The sequence below is a fragment of the Schistocerca serialis genome, chromosome 1, assembly GCF_023864345.2.
Source record: "Schistocerca serialis cubense isolate TAMUIC-IGC-003099 chromosome 1, iqSchSeri2.2, whole genome shotgun sequence".
In the NCBI taxonomy this organism is placed as follows: Eukaryota; Metazoa; Arthropoda; class Insecta; order Orthoptera; family Acrididae; genus Schistocerca; species Schistocerca serialis.
In genome coordinates this window covers 946,537,720-946,561,971 of record NC_064638.1, presented here as the reverse complement: position 1 = coordinate 946,561,971, position 24,252 = coordinate 946,537,720, and the positions used below count along the sequence as shown (strand labels likewise).

The 24,252-nt window shown below is 39.5% G+C and overlaps 1 protein-coding gene across 1 annotated transcript in view; it reads left to right on the top strand.

Moving 5' to 3' along the window:
* Positions 1 to 19,690, top strand: part of LOC126412603 (protocadherin-like wing polarity protein stan) — a 345,349-nt gene extending 325,659 nt beyond the window's left edge. Inside the window, exon 44 of the mRNA XM_050082273.1 lies at positions 19,569 to 19,690. Coding sequence (XP_049938230.1) covers positions 19,569 to 19,596 — 28 coding nt within the window. The 3' untranslated portion in view covers positions 19,597 to 19,690. The remainder of the gene's footprint in view (positions 1 to 19,568) is intronic.
* Positions 19,691 to 24,252: the final 4,562 nt, after the last annotated feature.

Below are 24,252 nucleotides of genomic sequence, written 5' to 3'. Positions count from 1 at the left end.
CACTTTTCGATGGTTTTCACGTCTGCACAATGTTCACTTTTCATGGCCGCCTTCAGGCAAGGAAACAGGAAGAAGTCTGCAGGAGCCAGATCAGGGGAGTATGGAGAGTGTTCAAGAATAGTTACCATCTTCTGCACCAGAAAGTGGTGCACACAGATTGCACTGAGTGCAGAGGCATTGTTATGGAGCAGCATCCATTTTCCAGTCCTGTGCGACTCTGACCGAAACTGCTGGATATGCTGTAGCAATCAGTTCAAAATGGACTGGTAAAATGCATCATTATTGGTTTGACATGTAAGAACAAATTCCTTGTGGATGATGCCGTTGTTATTGAAGAAAGCGATCAGCAGTGTGTTCAGCTTTGATTTTTGCAGATGACTTTTTCTTTGGTCACAGTGAAGACGGTGGACACCATGAAATTGATTGCCGTTTTGATTCCGGATCGAACTGGTAGCACCAGATCTCATCTCCCGTGTTGATGGTGTTCGGAAGCAATGAATTCTGGTCACACATGGAAATGAAATCTGCAGTAGTTTCCACCCGTTTTGCTTTCTACGCGTCTGTTAGTTCGTTCGGCACAAATCAGCAACAGGTCTTCCACTTACCCAACTCCTAGCAGACGATGGTGTGCACCAAGTCCTTGCTAATGCCCAATTCCTACACAATCAATCTGAGAGTCCGTCACCGATCTTGTGCCAGCATTTGCCACACTTTATCAGTCTTTTCTGGGGCTCTGCCATTCAATGGCCAACCTGAATGTGGCTCATCCTCAGTTGTTTCAGAAGTAGTAGTAGTAGTAGTAGTAGTATAGCCTTCACTATTTTCAGATGGATCTTCGCAGATTCGTGTTGTAGATACCCAGCAGCTTCTGTGGTCCGGGTTACTGCTAATAGGTGGCTATATTGTCGCCACACATTGCTCAGGCCACTTGCAATACATACAATGTAATAACTACCACTACAGTACAGTTAACAAATGTTGTTGTTGTTGTTGTGGTCTTCAACGCAGAGACTGCTTTGATGCAGCTCTCCATACTACTCTATCCTGCGGAAGTTTCATCATCTCCAAGTAACTACTGCAACCTACAGCCTTCTGAATCTGCTTAGTGTATTCATCTCTTGGTCTTCCTCTACGATTTTTACCCTCCACATTGCCTTCCAGTACTAAATTGGTGATGTCTTGATGCCTCAGAATGTGTACTACCAACCAATCCCTTCTTCTAGTCAAGTTGTGCCACAAATTCCTCTTCTCCCCAATTCTATTCAGTACCACCTCATTAGTTACATGATCTGCCCATCTAATCTTCAGCATTCTTCTGTTGCACCACATTTCGAAAGCTTCCGTTCTCCTCCTCTTGTCTAAACTACTTATCATCCACGTTTCACTTCCATACATGGCTACACTCTATATAAATACTTTCAGAAAAGACTTTCTGATGTTTAAATCTGTACTCAATGTTAGCAAATTTCTCCTCTTCAGAAATGCTTTCCTTGCCATTGTCAGTATACATTTTATATCGACTCTACTTCGACCATCATCAGTTATTTTGCTCCCCAAATAACAAAACTCATTTACTACTTTAAGCGTCTCATTTCCTAATCTACTACCCTCAACATCACCTGATTTAATTTGACTACATTTCATTATCCTCATTTTGCTTTTGCTGATGTTCACCTTATATCCTCCTTTTAAGACACTGTCCATTCTGTTCAACTGCTCTTCCAGGTCCTTTGCTGTCTCTGACAGAATTACAATGTCATTGGCAACCTCCAAGTTTTTATTTCTTCTCCATGTATTTTAATTCCTACACCAAATTTTTCTTTTGTTTCCTTTACTGCATGCTCAGTATACAGATTGAATAACATTGGGGATAGGCTACAACCCTGTCTCACTCCCTTCCCAACCACTGCTTCCCTTTCATGCCCCTTGACTCTTGTAATAGCCATTTAGTTTCAGTGCAAATTGAAAAAGCCTTTCGCTCCCTGTATTTGACCCTTGCCATCTTCAGAATTTGAAAGAGAGTATTCCAGTCAACATCGTCAAAAGCTTTCTCTAAGTCTACAAATGCTTGAAACGTAGGTTTGCCTTTCCTTAATCTATCTTCTAAGATAAGTCATAGGGTCAGTATTGCCTCAAGTTTTCCAATGTTTTTGTGGAATCCAAACTGGTACTCCCCGAGGTTGGCTTCTACCAGTTTTTTCCATTCGTCTGTAAAGAATTCATGTTAGTATTTTGCAGCTGTGACTTATTAAATTGATAATTTGGTAATTTTCACACCTGTAAACACCTGCTTTCTTTGGGAATGGAATTATTATATTTTTCTTTAAATCTGAGGGTATTTTGCCTGTCTCGTATATCTTGCTCACTAGATGGTCGAGTTTTGTCAGGGCTGGCTCTCCCAAAGCTAACAGTAGTTCTAATGGAATGCTGTCTAATCCCGATTTCATCTTCATGTACATCCTCTTCCACTTCCATAATATTGTCCTCAAGTACATCGACCTCGTATAGACCCTCTACATACTCCTTCCACCTTTCTGCTTTCCCTTATTTGCTTAGAATTGGTTTTCCATCTGAACTCTTGATATTCATACAAGTGCTTCTCTTTTCTCCAAAGGTATCTTTAATTTTCCTGTAGGCAGTATCTATCTTACCCCTAGTGATACGTGACTCTACACCCTTAAATTTGTCCTCTAGCCATTCCTGCTTAGTCACTTTGCACTTCCTGTCGATCTCATTTTTGAGACGTTTGTATTTCTTTTTGTCTACTTCATTTACTGCATTTTTATATTTTCTCCTTTCATCAATTAAGTTCAATATCTCTTCTGTTAGTCAAGGATTTCTACTAGTCCTCATCTTTTTACCTACTTGATCCTCTGCTGTCTTTAGTCTTTCATCTCTCAAAGCTACCCATTCTTCTTCTACTGTATTTCTTTCCCCCTTTCTTGTCAATCGTTTCTTAATGTCCTCAATTACATCGCCCTTGTTCTCTGAAACACTCTCACAGTTTCTTCAGTTTTAATCTGCAGTTCATAACCAATAGATTGTGATCAGAATCCACATCTGCCCCTGGAAATGTCTTACTATTTAAAACCTGATTCCTAAATCTCTGTCTTACCATTATATAATCTATCTGAAACCTTCCAGTGTCTCCAGGCCTGTTCCACATATACAACCTCCTTTCATGATTTTTAAACCATGTGTTAGCTATGATTAAGTTAGGCTCTGTGCAACATCCTACGAGGCGGCTTCCTCTTTCATTCCTTACCCCCATTCCATATTCACCTACTACTTTTCCTTCTCTTCCTTTTCCTACTATTGAGTTCCAGTCCGCCTTGACTATTAAATTTTTGTCTCCCTTTACTATCTGAATAATTTCTTTTCCCTCATCATACAGTTCTTCAATCTCTTCCTCGTCTACGGAGCTAGTTGGTATATAAACTTGTACTACTGAGGTAGGTGTGGGCTTCGTTTCTATCTTGGCTACGACAATGCATTCACTGTGCTGTGTGCAGTGGATTATCCATGCTCCTATTTTTTTATTCATTACTAAACCTACTCTTGCATTGCCCTTATTTGATTTTGTATTTATAACCCTGTATTCACCTGACCAGAAGTCTTGTTCCTCCTGCCACCGAACTTCACTAATTCCCACTATATCTAACTTTAACCTAACCATTTCCCTTTTTAAATTTTCTAACCTACCTACCCGATTAAGGGATCTGACATTCCACGCTCTGATCCATAGAACACCCCGCCACCCCTGGAGATCCGAATGGGGGACTATTTTACCTCTGGAATATTTTAACCAAGAGGATGCAATCATCATTTAACCACACAGCAAAGCTGCATGCCCTTGGGAAAAATTACGGCTGTAGTTTCCCCTTGCTTTGAACCGTTCGCAGTACCAGCGCAGAAGGCCAGATCAGTCAATCATCCAGACTGTTGCCCCTGTAACTACTGAAAAGGCTGCTGCCTCTCTTCAGAAACTACACGTTTGCCTGGCCTCTCAACAGATACCCCTCCATTGTGGTTGCACCTACAATACGGCTATCTGTATTGCTGAGGCACAAGCCTCCCCACCAGTGACAGGGGCCGTTGTTCTTTGGGGAGGGAGACAGACATTCTAAGATATAAATTTATCCTTCTCCAAATTCTTTAAAATAATAATAATAATAATAATGGCTCTGGCATTTTGGGTGTTGGAAATGTGCTAACAACATCTATTGAGACCAGCCTTACAAACTGGTATCTTATATAGCCTCCCCTATTTTTTTCTCTCTCAGTGTTGAGTAATGCCATTACAGCAACAAGATGACAATAATTATTATTATAATAAACATAGATATTCTCAAAAATGTCATTTAATCATTATACTACTTATGTAACTTGTATCTTTATCATTTTCCTTTCAAGAGGTTTTCTGAGCTGAAGGATACAGTCAACATGTGTTATTTTAGGAACTCTACTTCTCCATGGGTAGTATACCTTAACCTCAGGTTTTTACTGTACAGGAATAAAAACCAGTTTGTTATATAATCTTCTAACAATTCTTCAGATTTTCCTTTTTATCTGGTGTGTTACTTTTTGCCACTTTATCATATCCATTTGTGTTTTGATAAGACTAAGAGGTGTTTCAAACTTTCACAACTGTACTTTGTAATACATTCACTCTTCCTCTCACATGAGAGGTTGCCTACATAAGTCAGTATGCGAGCATAAGGTATTTCAGTTGATAGGTTGTAATCATTTGACTTCCTGTACATTATGACCCTAGGTATCAACATAACTATGCATTTCAAATTACAGTCAGCTTCCTACAAGCCCGACCAACATTCTGTAATTACCGTCAGCTCCTTAGCTTGATGAAACAAAACAGTAATATAGGTCTGGGAACCCCCCTTGGCATCCTCCCATCATACACTATCCCATTTATAATTAACAACATAAACTCTTTTTCCAAATTATCCTCCTCACTGGTAAATGTTCCCTTGGACGTTTACTGTGTCTTGTAATTTTTCCCTGGTAACAGTACAAATAGGTCATTAACTTACCTAATAAACCCTAAATTATAAATACCAATACTGCTAGTTCACAAAACAGTCCATCCGTTCTATAATTTTCCTATACATTCAACAAACACACTTAAAATCACCTGGCACTGATGCATTCTCAATGCTTTCATTTATGTAACCCGTTCTTAAGATGAACACCTTTGCTGTTACTATATTTACCATAGACTCCCCTTGCCCTATTGTTAGCCGTTCTCCCACAGCTCAATACTCCTTAAGAATTGTATAATTCACCTACTTAGGCTCACACTATAAAAACAAAATTGCAGTAGGTTACATACAAAACTTATAACAAAACATATGAGAGCCATTTTAAATAGTTTGTATGGACTGGCAGATATGACTAATTGTTCACTAACGTCTCTTACATTGTTCACACTTTTGTTTTCTACTGCATTTGTACAACATCTGTTTTCTAGCCTCTATGGTGTAATCAGGAATGTCCCATTGTGGTTTGATAATTAATACAGAGTATTTGTCATTATCGTGTTTCTTCTGCTATGCTTTTATTATTGGAGTAACTTTCCTTAAGAATATATGATCCCTCAGTATATACAAATTTACCATCTTTACCGATGGAAGTAATGTAATTGATTCCTTGCAATTCAATTAAATGAAAATGTTTTATCTCTCTTCCTGTTTTAAATGGACATATTTCTTCAAAGTCCGCATACTGTGCAAGCCTTCCATGCTTTGTATATTTTTAATTGCCTTATATTATCACTTTAGGATGAGAGATTCTTACTGCGACAAAGAAAGTACATATTGTCAAAATAAAAAATAACACTACGTAGAAAGTAACATATATCTTCTGTAGATACTCTTTCATTGTCTTTGTCAGTGGAGTGACATGATTGGCTTCTTGTAATTCAGTTAATATATTTCTTGAAGTTTATCACTAGCTCTTTTCTTAGGTAATTTCACCACATTCTCTATTCTTTTATTACTAATTAATTTTACATTCTCCACAGGCAACTCATCCAACTTATTAGTTTGCACATTACCACTAACTCCAAGCACACTTGATCCATAGTACTGACAGGTGTACCCATATGTTGATTATCACTGTCTATGTGTGACACTGAACTAACCACTTGTCTGCTGAAAGTGAAACTGGTTTGTGAATACTATCTTTTTGTTCTGCATAAGGAGAGGAAGCTAGGAACACAGATGCTGGCAAACTCATTGGTTTATCCTTCTGAGTCACTCTCACATTGTCAAGCATCTCATGTCTCAATTGTAACTTATCGAAGACCCACCTCTGGGCCTTGGCAGTTTTGCCAGTGACACTAACTTCAAATTGCTTAACATGTGATATGACTTGTTCCCTTCCATTACTGTTGTCATTTTCTTCAGTTTAATCCAGATGGAATTCTGACCTCCGGCTGTTTCACTTCACCTACTTCTTTGACAAGTATACCGTGTCTTGCCTCCAACTGAAAATTCTCTGATTTGATTCATGTTTATGCTTAGATATTTCACTATTCAGTAATCCTATTGGTCCTCAACATCCACTCTAAAGAGGGACAGGCTCATTTTGTAATCATAACACACTGCTTTTATTTCCTTCTTTATTGATTACAAATTCTTTTATCTCTTCATTTGATACTAACAGTTCATGTTTTACATCATCTTGTGATTGCTGGAGTTCATTCTTTTCCTCACTCATCTTTTCCACAATCTGCTTAAACATTTCACCCACAGTCACTTTCACATTGACTATTGATTATACTCTCAAAATTGTCTACTCAGCCTTAAAAATTAATCACTCTTCTACAAAAGTCCCAATATTCAATACTACTGACACAGACAATAAATAAATACAGTACCTCCAAACTGCAAACATTGAAGAAAAGTAGACTAACACGGATCTGCAGGAAGATAGGTGCATCCTCTTGACCAACCAGTCCTTGCTGGTAGCCTGCACAAACTTTTATAAGAGTGGTAAGACCCTATTAATGATAAAATATGTTGCTACTCCAGTTACAGTTTTTGTTTTATTTTGGTCAGGCAAAAACTATAATGCCAGAACATTGTCAGATATGTCAGCTATTATTTTCTGACATCTTGATTGGCCTGTCGGCACTTTATTAGATACTACATTTCTCTTTTCTTGTAGTTCCGATTACTGAAAAATAGTCATGACAAAAGATGTAAATCTGTCCCGTGGTCTGATGATAATTTTGACCCAGTGCGACTTAATTATGAATTCCAGTTCGTGACTGATGGCAGTTCGCACAAGTCAAGGCACAGACAGATTGCATCATTACTGGTTCCAAACGACAGTTGTGATACACACATACGCTTGCTGTGCACATGAAGACAGTGTGTACCCTGCAGATTATGTGTCTCGCATGTTTGTGCCGAACTCATCACTTACCACCATTATCAGCGATGACAACTTGCAGCAAATGGACTAAAAATTTACTAAATAACTTGCTATGAGCAGGTTTAATGCTCGCATTGTCTATGACATTAACAACAGAGCACTACTGAATGATCATTGTTTGCCAGAGAATGCTGATCCTAAACTCAACCACAGTCATTCGTGACTACAAGTGTTGGGAGAATTATAATTGTTGTTGAATATTTATCATTAACTTTTCCATGAGATATGCTGAGTGCAGTGCATTCGTATTTTATTGTGGAATTCAGTATGTTTGTTCTTTGGGAGATACACATAGTGTAATGTGTTCTCATATTTATCACCCAGAAACCTTTGAATAATCACCAAGTATATATTCTTTCAGTGAGGTGAAAAGATTATACTTTTTTAACCTGTGTGAGCCACCTAGCAATATCTCTCTTTCAGAGGTCTCATTGCATAGACAATTGCATTGAAGAAGTAATTTCATTTTTGCCAAAGATATAAAAAGATACTGTAATTTTTATTTTTAAATTGATAAGCATCTGATCTGTTGTAATTGCTTGACCTGTTATTGTTTAAATATTATTTCTGCTTTCATGTAAGTATGTTGAATTAAAAATTGCAAAAAAGACGAGATATAACTTTTTATAGCTACAATTATGAAATCTACATCTACATATACATTTACACTCCACAAGCCACCTGTCAGCAAGTGGCAGAGGGTGCTTTGTGTACCACGAAGTAACTTTTCCTGTTCCAGTCAGGTATGGTTTATGGGAAGAACGATTGCTGGTAAGCCTCCAAGTGGGCCTGAATCTCTCTAATTTTATCTTGATGGTCTGTTTGTGAGATATTGTTAAGAGAAAGCAGTATACTGATTGACTCTTCTAGGAATGTACACTCTTGAAATTTTAATGGTAGACTGTACGTTAAAGCATAACACCTGCCTTGCAGAGTCTGACACTGGATTTGGCTGAACATCTCTATGATGCTTTCGTGTTCACTAAATGAACCTGTAATGAAATGTGTTGCTCTTATTTGGATCTTCTGTATTTCCTTTACAAATCCTATCTGATACAGACCTGATACTGACGAGAAATATTAAAGTCTTCGTCAAATGAGTGTTTTGTAAGTTACTTCTTTTGTTGATGGACTACTTTTCCTGAGGATTATTGCAATGAATCTCTGTCTGCATCTGCATTACTCGCATGGTGTTGAGTTACAATCAGCTAATTAACCCACTATTTCTGTACTACATCCAGACTAAGCTTACTCATCACAGAAAAGTAAAACAAATAACTTGTCCCTAAGTTGAGAATTAATATATGCTTGTTTGAATACCTTCCCACATATTAACATAGATGTATGCAGTCTTATACATCACCAAATTTCCAAGTCTCTCTCTGACTTCACATACTCAATAAAAGAAAAAGACCCTTTTTGACCACAGACAAAGAAGCACCTTCACCTTTTGATGCATTACAACCATAATAATAATAATAATAATAATAATAATAATAATAATAATAATAATAATAGCCTCCACTGTTGTCGGCCGGATCTTCTCAGATTCATGTTGTAGATGTCAAGCAGCTTCTGCGGTTCAGGTCATCTCTGATAGGTGTCTCTGCTGCTACTACACCTTGCTCAGGCTGCTTACAATACATGCAACATAATAATTACCAATACAGTTAACATAAATAGCAAGATATAAATTTTTCCTATTCCGTATTCCTTAAAAAAACATTATTTGTTGTTGAAATGTATTTATAACACCCACTGAGATCAACATCATGAAATGGTAGCTTACACAATGGGCTTCATTACAGAACACAGCCGTTACACCTAATATGTACCCAGAAAGAAAAGAGACTGTCAGCATTGTGTGACTGTGGTGAATAAGGGATCTCCTCGTATGTTCACATGCCCACTCCAAGCGGAAGCTAGGAGACATGAACACCCTCAGGGTGAAGTGACATACCTAATTAGGAATGCTGACACATTCCAGTTACTGAACATAATCTCAAACAATACATCTGGGAGCAAACTAAACAGCTATTAGCTATTAGAGACAGAAATACATGTATAAAGAATGTCAACAGCAGAGAAGGTATGAGCGAGAGGGAATATGTGAATGAGGAGGTATGAAACGATGGCAGCAGTGCCAGTGGTGAGGAAGAGACAAACACTATGTGATCATTGAAGTATTGTGTGTTGTGTGTTAATAAGAGCATATTAAGTTGTAATTTAGTTTAGATGGAACAGTTGATTACATGTGGCTAAAGTGTAGTCTATTTCCCCACTCCTTGCAGGCAAAACTCAGAGATGTACTGAGACAGCCAAAAACTGCAGTTACCTAAGGATGTATACATAAATAGTAACTTAAAAGGTTTATCTCTTTTCTTAAACAACAGAAACTCCAGGTTGGAATATCAACAATATTAGGAAAAGTATAGATACTACTTGTCTTGAAGATGACACATTTTGCAGGCAAGCACAAAAAAAAGACTGTTACAGTTTTAGCTTTAGAGCAAAGACATCTTCAGAAAAAAAAACCTCACACATGTTAATACAAGTTGGCACACCTCATGCACACAACTGCCATATCCAGCTCTGGCAGCTCACAGCTCAGATCGCAATACAGCTGTCACTTTGAATGAAAAAATGGCAATCCAGAGTTGTGCAGGATAGGGGAGGGACAGTAGAGTACAGTTCGATCTGGAGGCTGTGAGGCACAAATGTGTTTGGTTGGGGGGGGGGGGGGGGGGAGCAGGGAAGGGGAGAAGGTGGTTGGGTGCACTGGCAGAGGGCAACACACAATGAGGGGTGAGGGGACATGAACAGGGAGGAGGTGATAGGACAGAGAGGGCAGAAACTGTTGGGTGGAGGATATGGGGACAGTGGGTTACAGTAGGTTTGGACTGGGATAAATACAGGAGCAGAGAACAAAGCTGTTGGTTGAGGGGAGCATCCAGGTGGCCTGAGTTGTGAAGCAGCCATTGAAATCAAGTCTGTTATGTTCAGCTGCACATTGTGGCACAGGGGATCTACCATGCTCCTGTCCACAGTTTGGCAGTGGTTGTTCATCATGGTGGACCACTGGTTGATAGTCGTACTGATATAAAAATTTGAGCAATGATTGCAGCAGAGCTGGTATATGGTATGGTTGCTTTCACACGTAGCCCAGTCTCTGAAAATCTGTGACAGCACAGGAATCGGAAGTACTGGGTGGGTAGCCTCCTATAGCAACCCGTTTATGGACAATGCAGAGGAAAGCTTCCTAGCCTCCCAAAAGCCTAAACCCCCACTCTGGTTCACTTTCATTGAAGATATCTTCATGATATGGACTCAGTGCCAAGAGAACCTATCCCCATTCCTTCACAACCTCAGTACCTTCTCTCCTCAGATGCTCCTCTCAACCCACTATGTTCCTGGATGTTGACATCCTCTTCTCTGATGGCTCCATCCACATCTCTGTCCACATTAAACCCATTAACCTCCAGCAATACGTGCAGTTCGACAGCTGCCATCACTTCCACTCTAAAAAATGCATCCCATACAATTCGGGGACAGTATATCTGCAGTGACAAGAATTCTCTTGCCCAGTATACTGAAGACCTCACCAAAGCCTTCACAGACAGATACTATCCTCCAGATCTAGTCTGTAAACATCTATCCCCTGCCATTTCCCCAAACACTCCCAATCCATCCACCATTCCCAAGCACCAGCTACAGAGAAGTGCTCATCCTTTGTCAGACCTTTGATTAACTGTCATCATGTCCTGAAAGGCAGGACATCCTACCTGAGATCCTTCCCACCCCTCCTAAAGTGCTACTCCGTCACACATCCAACCTCCACAACATCCCAGTCCATCCCTATGCCACTCCCAATCCCAGCCCCTGCCACAGGGATAATCTCCTGTGGAAGACCCAGGTGCAAGACTGCCCAATCCACTCACCCAGTAATACCTATGCCAGTCGTGTCACAGGCTTGTTCTATCCCATCAGAGGCCAGATATTGATGTGGCTACCAACCAGCTGTCCACCAGAATGAATGGCAACCACGAAACTATGGCAAAGAGCAAAGTAGACCATTCTGTGGCACAACATGCAGCTGAACATAACATCCTTGATTTCAGTGGTTCCCTCACAGTCTGGGCCACATGCATCTTCCCCACGGCTACCAGATTTTCTGTTATCTGACCATCACCTCTTCCCCCTTTCTCTCTCCTCCTCCTCCTCCTCCTCCTCCTCCTCCTCCTGCCTCTTCCACTGTCCATCTCCTCCTCCCCTATCTCTGTGTCCATCTTTTCTTTCTCCCTCTAGAGGTTAATAACTTCCTTCTCCCTCCCCCTCCTCTCTGTCAGTCACCTCCCTCTCCCTCTCCTTCTCTCTCCCTCTCTCTCTCTCTCTCTCTCTCTCTCTCTCTCTCTCTCTCTCTCTCTGACCCCATCCTTCAGTCCATTCCCTCCTCCTCTCTCTCCCTATCCACCTCCCCCTGCCTCCCCTTTCCCAATCTAGCTCCTACAACACATTCTCCACACCCAAAATTATCCCCATCTCACCTATGCGAACCTATTGTCACCACACCCTCCACCCAGCAGTTTTTGCCCCCTCTATCCTTTCACCTCTTCCTTGTCCATGTCCCCTTACCCTCAATGAACCCGCCCATCATCTTTCCACTTTCCTGCTCCTCTCCTCTTCCGCTCATGTGTTATGGCCACAGAACATTTGTGAATCATTTCAACAGGGTACTGTAATTACCAGCCCTCATTTCAGGATTACTTTTGAAAAACACTGGGAAAATTCCATTACAGACATTTTTCCAATAAATCATTTACTGCATTTCATGTTTTGTGTGTGTTTTATTGTACTTCAGAGTGTGGAAATTCTGAAAACGTATGTCATTGCTTCTGCCACACTTATTATATAAAGTGTATATAATAGTCTTGGGAGAACAATTTGTTGCAGCTGAAATGAAATATTTGAGTTTCCTCCTTAGATAGTTGTGCCTCTCTTCAATTTATTCATATATTACATTGGTACAGTTATTGTTTGTGTAATTGAGTAATAGATTAGAAAGTAAGTTTCATTTATTGATCTATGAAAACTTTTTTATTTCATGCATTCCTTTTTTTGGTGATGAAGGGAAGAGGTAAGACTAGACTTTAGTGCACTTTCTCACGAGTATGTTTTTGTAACTAGTATTTTCTATTGATACCATTTCTTGTGTATTATTTATCATGTTTTGCACTGACTTTGTGACTTAAATGCATTTAGCTCCTGTGATAAAATGACTATATACTAGTTCCATATTTTTGTTAGACTGTTAACAATGTATTGTCCAGTTAAGTAGATTGAAAGAGTGTAATTTTGGCATAAATTTCATCTTATAGCAGTCATTCATTAAAAGAATTTGGAGGTAGAAGAAACAAGATAGAGTATTTTCGTCAGTTGTTTGGGATTATTGACTGTCATTAGCTTGATTGGCATGGCTCAGTGGATAGTGGCAAACTACAAATCCAAATGGGCAATGTTTGATGCCCAGTTGGTCTAGGAATTTATCATCATTTATCACTTCTTTCACATGTGGCAGTGATTTATAAATTCGAAAAATGCAAAGGTGCCTAGTGGTTTCGAGTCCACATTAAACTAGATCTCCTTATAACTGGCTAGGAGAGTTAGATCAGAAGCAGACTAGGGGATACCACCTCCAATAGGACCACGCCTAGTGAAGGATGGGGGTGTTCATACAAACCTTTTGGTTGAGGACAGCTTTATTTAGCTTGACAAAGATAGTAGATTTAACTCATGGCTGTAAATGATCTGTTTTGAAGTCATTTCATTATTCTTACAGTGCAAGCTGTATATTGTAACTTATTCATCTGTCAATTAGTGTTTAGCATCAATTTTGTGCAAAGTTAGGTGAAAAGGACAAAACATTCACCATCTCTATGAAAAAGAACTGTTTACAACCATGGATGCCTGAGTTACAGGCATTTGGAATCTAGCACTACTGTGAACCTACCCATTGATTGTTGCAACTCTGTCCACATCAGCAACTCCCCAGCCAGCCAAAATCTCATCTGCATTACCTGCCCTGCTCAAGTTGTTCTGTTGTATCCCAGTTGGTGGTACATGTAAAACCTTTGAATTAAATGCTGAGCATGGATAGAGGTTGTTTGACCATAAAATAAGTACCGTACCCAACACTTCTGGTAAAAACAGACAACTTGTTGAGGCCCTGTGTCCTCCATTTAAGTCGGTGTACATCAGTATCAGTTTCAAATCAAAGACAAATTCCACCAGAATTCAAGGAGTATTGACTAAAACCACTAAATCAAAACATTTGTCTCGTCAATATAACTTTGCTGAATCAGTGATCCCAGTGGGATGTCATACAAACCAAGGTGCTAAGTGTGACTTTATACATGAAACACCAGGATAGTTCTGATTTGCCCAGCACCACGCCTCACAAGATTCTCCATGACTATTAAATTTCTGCACTCTGTTGCAACCAGAAGGCCGTCTGTAATTATCTTTCACTACAATGAGCATAAACACAAGTAAATAAGCATACCTTTACTTACCAGGACCAGTGTGTGACATGAAGCAATAGTGTGACATAAGTTTTATTCATCTGATCTAAACACATCTAAATCTAGTTATCTTACCAGTTCAAAATACAACTTTTGAGCACCAGTCAACTTCTTGTGCAACTGTATATGGATATACTTCGCAAACAGCAGATGAAAGAACAAATGGTTCAAATGGCTCTGAGCACTATGGGACTTAACTTCTGAGGTCATCAGTCCCCTAGAACTTAGAACTACTTAAACCTAACTAACCTAAGGACATCACACACATCCATGCCCGAGGCAGGATTCGAACCTGCGACCGTAGCGGTCACGTGGTTCCAGACTGTAGCGCCTAGAACCGCTCGGCCACCTCGGCCGGCGATGAAATAACAATAAAGCATATTGCACCACTGAGGTTGTGCTGCCATTAGCCACATGGCCTCACCTTAGCCAACACCTGTTGCAGTCTGCCTAGAATGAGGGGACCACCATTACTCCTGTTTCTAACTTTTTATCAGCCTGTGACCTCAGGCATACCAGTTCCCCTGACATTTATAACTAATCTTTTCCCCGCGGCTTCACCTGCATATGCACTTGCACGTATATTGCACTCGTCTCCTCCTCCATCCCTCTCTCTGTCGAACTCTCCCTCCCCGTCTCTCTGTCCATCTTACCCTCCCACTTCTATTTGTCCATCTCCTCCTCCTTCACCCCTCTCTCCATCCTTACCTACCCCTTTTCTTTGTCCATCCCTCCTTCCTCCTCTCCCATTTTCCGTCTCTCTCTCTCTCTCTCTCTCTCTCTCTCTCTCTCTCTCTCTCTCTCTATCTACCCATCAACTCCTGCTCCCCCCACCACTCACTGCGTGTGTGCTCATCTCTTCCATCCCTGTCTCTGTCTGCTACCTCCTGCTCCCATTCTCCCAATATATCCATCACCTCCTCCTCCCCACTCCCTATCAACGCAGTGTGTGTGGCCATTTCTTCCACCCTTGCCTCACTGTCTGTCTACCACTACTTTGTCTATATCTTCCTTCCACCTTCTCTGTTATCTGACCATCACCTCCTCCTCCTCTTCCTCCTGCCTCTTCCACTGTCCACCTCCTCCTCCCCTATCTCTGTATCCATCTTCCCTTTCTCACCCTCTCTCTGTTAATCATGTCCTTCTGTCCTCTCTCTCTCTCTCTCTCTCTCTCTCTCTCTCTCTCTCTCTCTCTCTCTCTCTCTGTCATTCTCCTCTGGCCCCATCTTTCAGTCTATTTCCTCCTCCCCTCTCTTCCTATCCACCACCTCCTGCCTCCCCTATACCGCTTCAGCTCCTCCTTCCTCCCCTCTCTGTATCCATCTCCTGCCTCCCCTCTCCCTAATCACGTCTCCCCCTCTCTCTGTGTTCCACTCCTCCTTCCTCCTTATGTCCATCACCTCTAACTCCCCTCTCGCTACCCATTCCCTCCTATGCCCTTTCTCTGTCCATCCCCCAGCTGTGCCATATGCATGTGTAGCCCCTGAAAAACAGGTTTATAAAGCAGGCCGATGCTACTCTCACAACACACCCCTCTTTCAGGGCAGCCTCACATCAGAGGTTTGAAAACCATTTTTTGCCCTCGACTTACAGGGTACCATGCAAGGCAGGCTCTGATGATCACACCATTGACAGCATGGTAAACCCTATTCTTCCTCCTTACCCCTTCAAACTTAGCTGAATAACAGCTTGAAAAATTGACTACTTTTGTGTATGGTATATTAGAAGCAAAATTTTAGGTGACATTCACTTCGAGATGGGAATTGCTACCAGCATTCCTAATGCTGCTGCCTATACCAAATTGAACTGAAGGGTATGAACTGCCTGTTGTTTACATCAAAAATCTGAACTGCTCCTCTACCAGGGAATAATATTTTCCATTCTAATTTATGATTTGGCACCTTTACAGAAGAGACACAAACCATCTGGGAACTTTTCATGTGGAATGCCTCTGTGCAATTCTGAAATGTCAAGGTTACATATAAAATGCTGAAGTTCTGTGGATATATAATGCCTAACAAAAAATTGAAGCACCCAGAAGACATGATCAGATGTCAATGTAACTTCGTACATGTTAACACCATTCATAGGGATCTAAAAGATTAGTTGCAATTCTCCATGACTGGTGGAAGTGCTGCTAGAGTGTATTAATGTTGTTCATGTTTAGTGTTGTTACTAGGCCTCATGGAGGAAGTAAGGTGTGTGAATAGCATCAGACATTGAGTGATCACTGTGAAGGACATGAAAATGTCGCATACCCATGAGAGGTGACATAATCAACACCTTACAGAGTTTGAAACAATCTCCATTTGGCTAACTGGTGAAATACTGCAAGATCCAGATTAGTGGGGCATTCAGATGTGACAGTAGACCAACGTTGGACTTCAGAGGAACTTGAGAGCAGGCATACTCAGTGTCAAGGTTCCAGTCAACCATGCGTGAGTACAACGAGGGAGGGTCGAGATATTGTAACATCTACTGCTTCCTTTCAAGAACAAGTAATGGACTCTGCAATATTTTGTGTCATCCTGTACCATTGGTCCATTGGTTGGAGACTAGCGGCAGCTGCACTAGGGAATTATCGTCCCATGCATAGATTGCCACACCACAGCACAAACAGCTGCATTTGGTGTGATGCAATGACTGGATAGCATGGACTGCTGGTGAATGGAATTGTATTGTGTTCACTGTGCATTACTATGGGTAACTGATGAATATGGCAGTGACCTGAGGAGAAGTCCCATTCTTCCAATGTTCTGGAGAGGCACAGGGTGTTACTCCAAGTGTTGCGATGGGGTGTCAGGTATGACTTCAGGTCACAGCTGATAGTGATTGGGGGAACTCTGAGGGCACAATGGTTCATCATGAACATCCTGTGTCCTCATGTGTTCCCTCTCATGCAACAGTATAATGTTCCAATCTTTCAGCAGAACTGTGCTTGTCCTCATGTGGCACACATCTCTTTAAACTGTGTGCATGATTTTGAGGTCCTCCTCTGGCCAGCAAGATGCCTTGATCTGACCCTTATAGAACACTTGCAGAACTAGCTTGGACGACAACTCCATCTCACTGCTATTATCTAGGATATCAGTGCCCAGCAGCAACAGTTGCCTCGAGAGTACAAATGCTTTGTGATACCATTTGCAACCAAATCATTGCATGCAGTCTGACAAGAAGAGGATACTGTGTCATAATGATAAGTGGGCTCATACTGCCAAGTTCATTGCAAATTTGACTCAGTTTTTTAAGTGTTGAAGTATGTCACATGTCTTCTCACCCATGAAGTTTTGTTTCATTTCCTACTCTCTTTCTGGATATTTTATTTACTTTTTTATTAGGCTGTGTAACATGCACAGCATGGAGTTCCTCCTGTTTAAAGGCCATTTATGGTGGTATGGACACTTATGCAGATAGGTGATTCCAGACTACTTAAATTGGTATTTTATCAGAACCTCAGATTGGCAGGCATATAGCTGGTGATCAGTGCTTGCAATTACAGTGAAACCTAGCTGAATGTGACATTTCTATCAACAGAAACAACTTGCTCATGAAAGCTCAAGTGGCAATGCAAAATAAAAGAATGTTAAACCACTGATAAATAACCCTTTGTTTCACTGACTATTTCAAATCGGGTATATACCCAAGACATTTCTGGAGTTATACTTATAAGTACTTAATGCCAAACACCACACTGTGATAGCACATAAGAAAGCCAGCATCCATTTTAATTTTATCTGTTCATGACAGCAATCAGGTTTTCTGCATGGCCTATAACCACATCTTTAAGACAAAGCTTAGCTTTTATAGTCAAATTCATGCTTATTCCATAAGATGAGCAAGAGAATTGCTGTGTCAAGGAGGAAACCATGATGTCATCATCATCATAAAAAATTGGTTATTTGAAACAAAAGATGGCTGCATTTTTCAGAGTGCCAAGTCCTACACAGCACTTTTTTTATAAATATTGTATCTTGTCCAAAAGCCTGACATGAAATCATCTGTGAAACTAACAGTGACTAGTCGAAAGTACACACAGAGATTTTTATTGAAATCCCTGTTATCCATGCTGGGAAAGGTGGCAAAATTCACATTGACATTGAATTTATTTATTTATTTTATAGAGTGGCTGATGCTGATAAGCCAAAACATTATGACCACTGCCCGACGCAACACTGGATGCCACCTGGTGCCATTGCAGGTACATGACATGGTAACAAAAGTCTGTAAGTGGAACAGATATGGGCGGGGGATCACACTAGCAAAGATAAGGGCTGCAAATGGGGAAATCTGTTGAAATAAGTGACTTTGAAAAAGGGCAGATGATTATTACAGAAGCTTGTGAATGAGCATCTCGAAAATGGCTAATCTGCTAAAATGTTCATGTGCTACTGTCGTGAGCATCTATGGAAAGAGGCAGAAGGACAGTGAAACTACCACTAGGTGTGCTAAATGGTTGGATGCCCATGACTCTGCACAGAACATGGGGTTTGGAGGCCTGTCCACTCTGTAAAGTAGGATAGATAGTGTTCTGTGCCATCTCTGTAGAAAGGGCACAATACTGGTGCATGCACAAGTGTTTCAGAGCACACCGTTCATCGTACATTGTTGAAAATGGAACTCTGCTGCAGACAGCCCCTATGTGTTCACATGTTGACATGAAAACATCATCAGTTAGGATTGCAGTGGGCATGGGACCATTGGGATTTGACCGTCAATCAATGGAAACATGTCGGCTCTTCAGGTGAAGCACATTTTCGCTACACTATGTCAATGGTCCTCTCTACAAATGCCACCACTGAGGTGAATGGCAGCTCAAAACATGCAGTGGACCATGGACGCAGGCTAGTGGGAGCAGTATTATGCTTGCATGGGACCTGTGGTAGTAATTGAAGACACACTGATAGCTGTGAACCATCTGCATCCCTTCATGCTTAGAGTCTTCCCGGACAGTGACCAGTATAACTGTCTGTGTTTCGGTGGCAGAACTGTGCTACAGTGGTTGGAGAAGCATTGTAGTAAACTCTCGTTGATGTTTTGGCAACCAGATTCATCTGGTGTAAATTCTATGGCACTCATCTGGGTCACTATCAGGCACCATCACAGCATATTCAAATTAGTGGCCCATTATTTATTTGAATTACATGATCAGTGCATCTAATGCTACATACCACCACGAACCTACCAATAAACTGTCAGATCCCTGATAAGCAGTATCAGTTGTGTATTTCATTCTAAAGAGGGGTGAACTAGCTATCAAGGAGGTGGTCATTATGTTCTGGCTCGTCGGTGAGTATCACATTTGCTAGATAATGTGACAGAAATGTTATTCTGTTGCACTTATAAACTGAATACTTTTTAAATATCTGAGCTTTACTTCATTAGAATAAAAGGTGTCAATTTTGTTGACGAATATTGTATGACACCCATGCACCTTCTGCAAAATAATTTCACAGTACAACATATCATTTGTTACATGTAATGATAGAATAATTTCGTGTTTTAATTGCCTTTAATATGTCTTATTTTTTGCAGGAAAGATATGAGTGAGACACCAGTTTGAATATTCTGTTCAAAGACAGAACAATGGACATGATCTGTCATGTGGAAGACATACATGTGAACACTACTCCTTCCTCTGCTTGCTTTCTTTTTCTCAACAATGGAGAGTCTGCAGTATTTTAATTTATATTTATTTTAAAAATTGTAATAAGAGATATGTATCTCTTAAAATGATGCAACAAGCAAATTTGTGTTTAGGCTTGCTTGTCTCTGTTGGGGAAGAAGATTACCTTAGGTGGAGTGGTATTTTATCACTAAGTGCCATAAAGTAAGTGGTCCCTACGTAGGAGTTGCAGCCCATCATAAGAGAGGATTTGCACCCCGTCGTAAGAGATATTTCTCTTGACTACTATGTAGTGAGTGAGCAAAGTGAGAACATTATGCTTTGGTTCTTGCACGTTACATGGTTGCTTCCGTGCAGAGTATTTCACAACGAAAAACTTTATACACCTTTAGTCTCTAATACATGCGTGACTGCCAGTACCTAACTGTGATATTGTTTGTACGCTACCATTGTGACAATGAAGAAAAATATCTGCATCCTATGTGGCTGAAAAGCAAGCAGTGAAACATCTGCAGTGTTCAGTGAAAATCCAGCAATCAAGAGTCTGTAGCATTTTTAAGAAGATATTTCCTTTGTTGGCCTGAGCATTACAAAAGTGCTGTATAACTGGGTCATCTAAGGCTTATGTTGCAGGTTTTGAACAATAAAACAGCTGATTGTGTGTGGAGTTAGGCATTGTACAGATTTTGAAATTGGCATCCTCAAATATTTGTTTTGCATACTACTGAACAATCAGTATACTCTAGCATTTATAAGTAATACTTTTTAACTTTTAAAGTATAGCATTATTCTGTGAATTTCTTCCTTCAAAGAAAAGATGTGTGGTCCTCTAGTGTAATGAGGTGACAGTCAACCCACATAAACAAGTGTCATTGTAAAACTTATTAAATGTTTATGAATGTGACAATTTTAATGAAAACCTGGGCAGATAATTTTGTTCATCCATTGAACATTGCATGAAAAACAGTCAGGAAATGTGCAGATGCCAGCACAGGCTGTGACCAGAAAGTCATTAATAGTGCAAAACAATCAATATGCACACATGAAAATTAGTATATATCTTTTTAATTGCCACGATGTCAACTAATTTAGCCCTGGAACTCTTGAGTAACATTGTTCTGCTAGGAAAGTAAAATCTGAACTAAAAGAATTGCTATCAGTATGGAAATGAACTAACATTTGAGCAAAAAAAGAACAGTTTGTATTTAAAGAATGCTTGCAAAACAGATGTATCAGAAAACTATTGTTTCTTGCTAGGATATGAAGTTTTCAATCCAAATTAACATTTATCATTTTATACTGAGAATGATATGAGGTAAATTACTTCTTTTGGTTGGTGTGTTTGTATTTTGTCTTTTGTGATTGTATATATTCTTATGTTTTTCATATGAACTCATGTCTTCTGTGCATTTTCACCTGAGAACTTCATACTATATCGTCAGTATTTACAACTTAACTTGCATATTTTTTAAAATCAAAATTGTATATTTTCTGGTATTATTTGAATTTTTTGATACATGGAAATTGTGTGATGTAGTCAACAAATATTTTTAATATTGGCTTGTACTAAAGTATAATTTTAAATTTTATGAGCAACATACAAATTCGAATATTTTTGTAAATTCTGGGTAGAACACTAATGCAGACATTATATTCAAAGCTACCTAGAAGCTTTTACAAGAGATGTTAATGGTATGTTAAATATTTTAGGAAAACCATGTGTTTTACTTCTTAAAGAGTTACATAAGCTGTGTAATGAATGTGCATTTCTGCTTCCTCTGGGTCAATCAGCAATAATTGTAATTTTTCTGAATTAGGTACTGTATTATAAGGCAGAAAATTTAAAAGAATTTAACTCTCATTTAATTACCTATTGTAAACCATTTTAAATGTTGGGGTTTAGCCTGTCATGATGACAATATCACCACCGTATTCACCCATATTTGTCATTTCTTTAATAAATTTCCCTTCCATTCTCTTCCTGTTAGCCTTTTGTGATTTTTTTCTCATATCTCTTTTTTGAGTCTTCCATATTTTGTATCACATTATTTTTTTTCTAACTACGTGCATGGTGATTAATTCTGTTCTTACATCTTGTATTCCCTCTTATAAAATCTTCACTTCAGCTTTGGATTGAACAAAATTCTTTATGCCATTTCAAAAAATTTAACTCTTGTCGTAAATATTACGTGCTTTTGACGTAACACATTTGTTTATCTGCTATTGGTTCTACAGGACATAAGTCTTCTGAACTCTCCCCAGCATATAAACAATGTAAACTGCTGTGTCAGATGACATAAATATCCTTAAGCACCCATAACATACATTAATGAACCATATATACTAGTCAGTACATCACTGCTTTAAGAACATCCAAGATTTTTGTGTGACATTTGTGCATTTTGATAAAAAGAAAATTACATTGTAAAAATTATACAAACATACTGGTAGGTTAAACATTAATTATCCTCAGGAGATGCAACTCCCAGTAGAAACACATAAAAATAGATAAAGCACTCCTAGCTTTTAGAACCACAACTTCTTTCGTAAGTGGAGGAAAGAGAACATTGTGGACCCAATGGGGGCTTGTCACTTAGACACCAAGCTAAGGGGGCCGACCTGGTATCAGAAGGAAAGTTATCAAGATCTCTCAGAATTACAATATTATGAAAAGGACAGTTGCTATTCACCATATAGTGGAGATTCTAAGTCCCAGATAGGCACAACAAAAAGACTGTTTCACCAAACAGGCCTTCATCAGGATTGGACAACACACACACACACACACACACACACACACACACACCCACACACACACACACGCGCGCGCGCGCGCTAATGCAACTCGCACACACATAACCACTGTCTCTGTCCGATAAGGCCTTGGCAGCCAGAGACTGTGGTCACGTGTGTGTGAGTTACATTCGTGTAAGTGTGTGTGTATGTATGTTCTGATGAAGGCCTGTTAGCTGAAAGCTACATTTGACAGTATTTTTGTTGTGCCTATCTGTGACTCAGCACCTCCGCTATGTGGTAGGTAGGAACTATCCTTTTCATTATATTGTCATTATTCCATCCTGAATTTTCCAGTGTTTGATCTCTGAGAATTAGAAATACTTTCATCTATTTTTTTGTCTTTGTGTCCTCCATGCTGGGAGCTGGACTTCTGAAAGTAACATGGACTGTCTGTCTGTGAATCTGTCTGTTTCTCCTTATTGTGGCCATCTCTTTTTGTGTGTGTGTGTGTGGTATTGACTTTTTGATTACTGTGATAATAGATGTTTTTGTACTGTGATGGCATTCATATTATCCTATCACATTGTGCATTTGATTCACACTGCAGCTTTGACATGCTGTATATAAAATGCATGTACTGGAATTATTATTCTCAATTTAATTCAACTTCCACTTGTTATGTAGACTGCATTGCAAATCTGTAGTGAAATGTTTCACATAATTATATTGTCACTTATCTTTTGTGTGTACAGTTTAGCCAGGATTGTTTGTCTGTGTAGTTGATACAAAATTATGTCAATAATTTTTAATTGCCTTTTGAGGTTGTTTTGTGAAAAATGAAAAGAATTGTATGTGGACCAAGAGAAACTCAAAAAAGTTTTGTTATCTTTTGAATGGTAAGTGTACAGTATTAGCAGGATATCTAACACTATTTCACTATTTTCAAGCAAAATTATGCTTGACTGGTTCTAAATTCGAACTTCAGTGAATGTGAGTTTTTGGCATACTAACAGGTATGGGTGTGACTTTGAAGTAATTTTCTATTACTATCAAACAATGGTATAACTGAAAACAGTCATTTATCATATAGAGGAAGTGTTGAGCAGTCAATAGCTACATAATGACATAATAAGACTGAGCTTTCAAATGAGTAAGGGGCACACTCCTGTAATGGAAATTTGAAAGCTGAGCTACAGTGTCAGCTTCTTGTTTACTGGTGTATTAACTCACAGAGGGAGAGAGGGAGTTGTGTCTGTGGGTGCACAATTGCATAGAGAGAAACACACATTTTTAAAGTTGAGTTCAATGTCCAAATTGTTTGTGTCTGTTGAGTGTGGAGTTCTTATTTAACACAGCAATTGGTTTGTTTTTCTCATTCTATTGTTTGTTTTTCACACAGTCATATTACTTTTGTGCAGTTTTATAGAAGAGTGTTAAACTGTTTCCCATTCTACTTCAGACATTCCTTGATCAATTGTATTATTGTGTGTATAGTTTCTGTAAGATTTTATAACATTGTCCCGTAGATAATGGAATAAGTTAGAGTGAGGAAAGAACTGTGAATCACTTCTGTGAACTACCTATTTGGAGGTGTGAACAGGAAAGAGAGTACAAGAACTTGGTTTACAAATACATCTAATAGGCTCCCAACATTTCCTATATATCCATTACTTTAAACTGCCCCTTGAAGTGTTCTCTACTACATACCATTTTAAAGAGTTCACAAAGGAGAAAAAAACATGTTGTTTTGTAGAACTAGATTGAGGGCACTACAATTCTATAAACCACAGCACAAATATAGGTTTGAAGGATTTGTGGATAACACTGCCAGGTCCAGCTATTAGCAACACAAATATC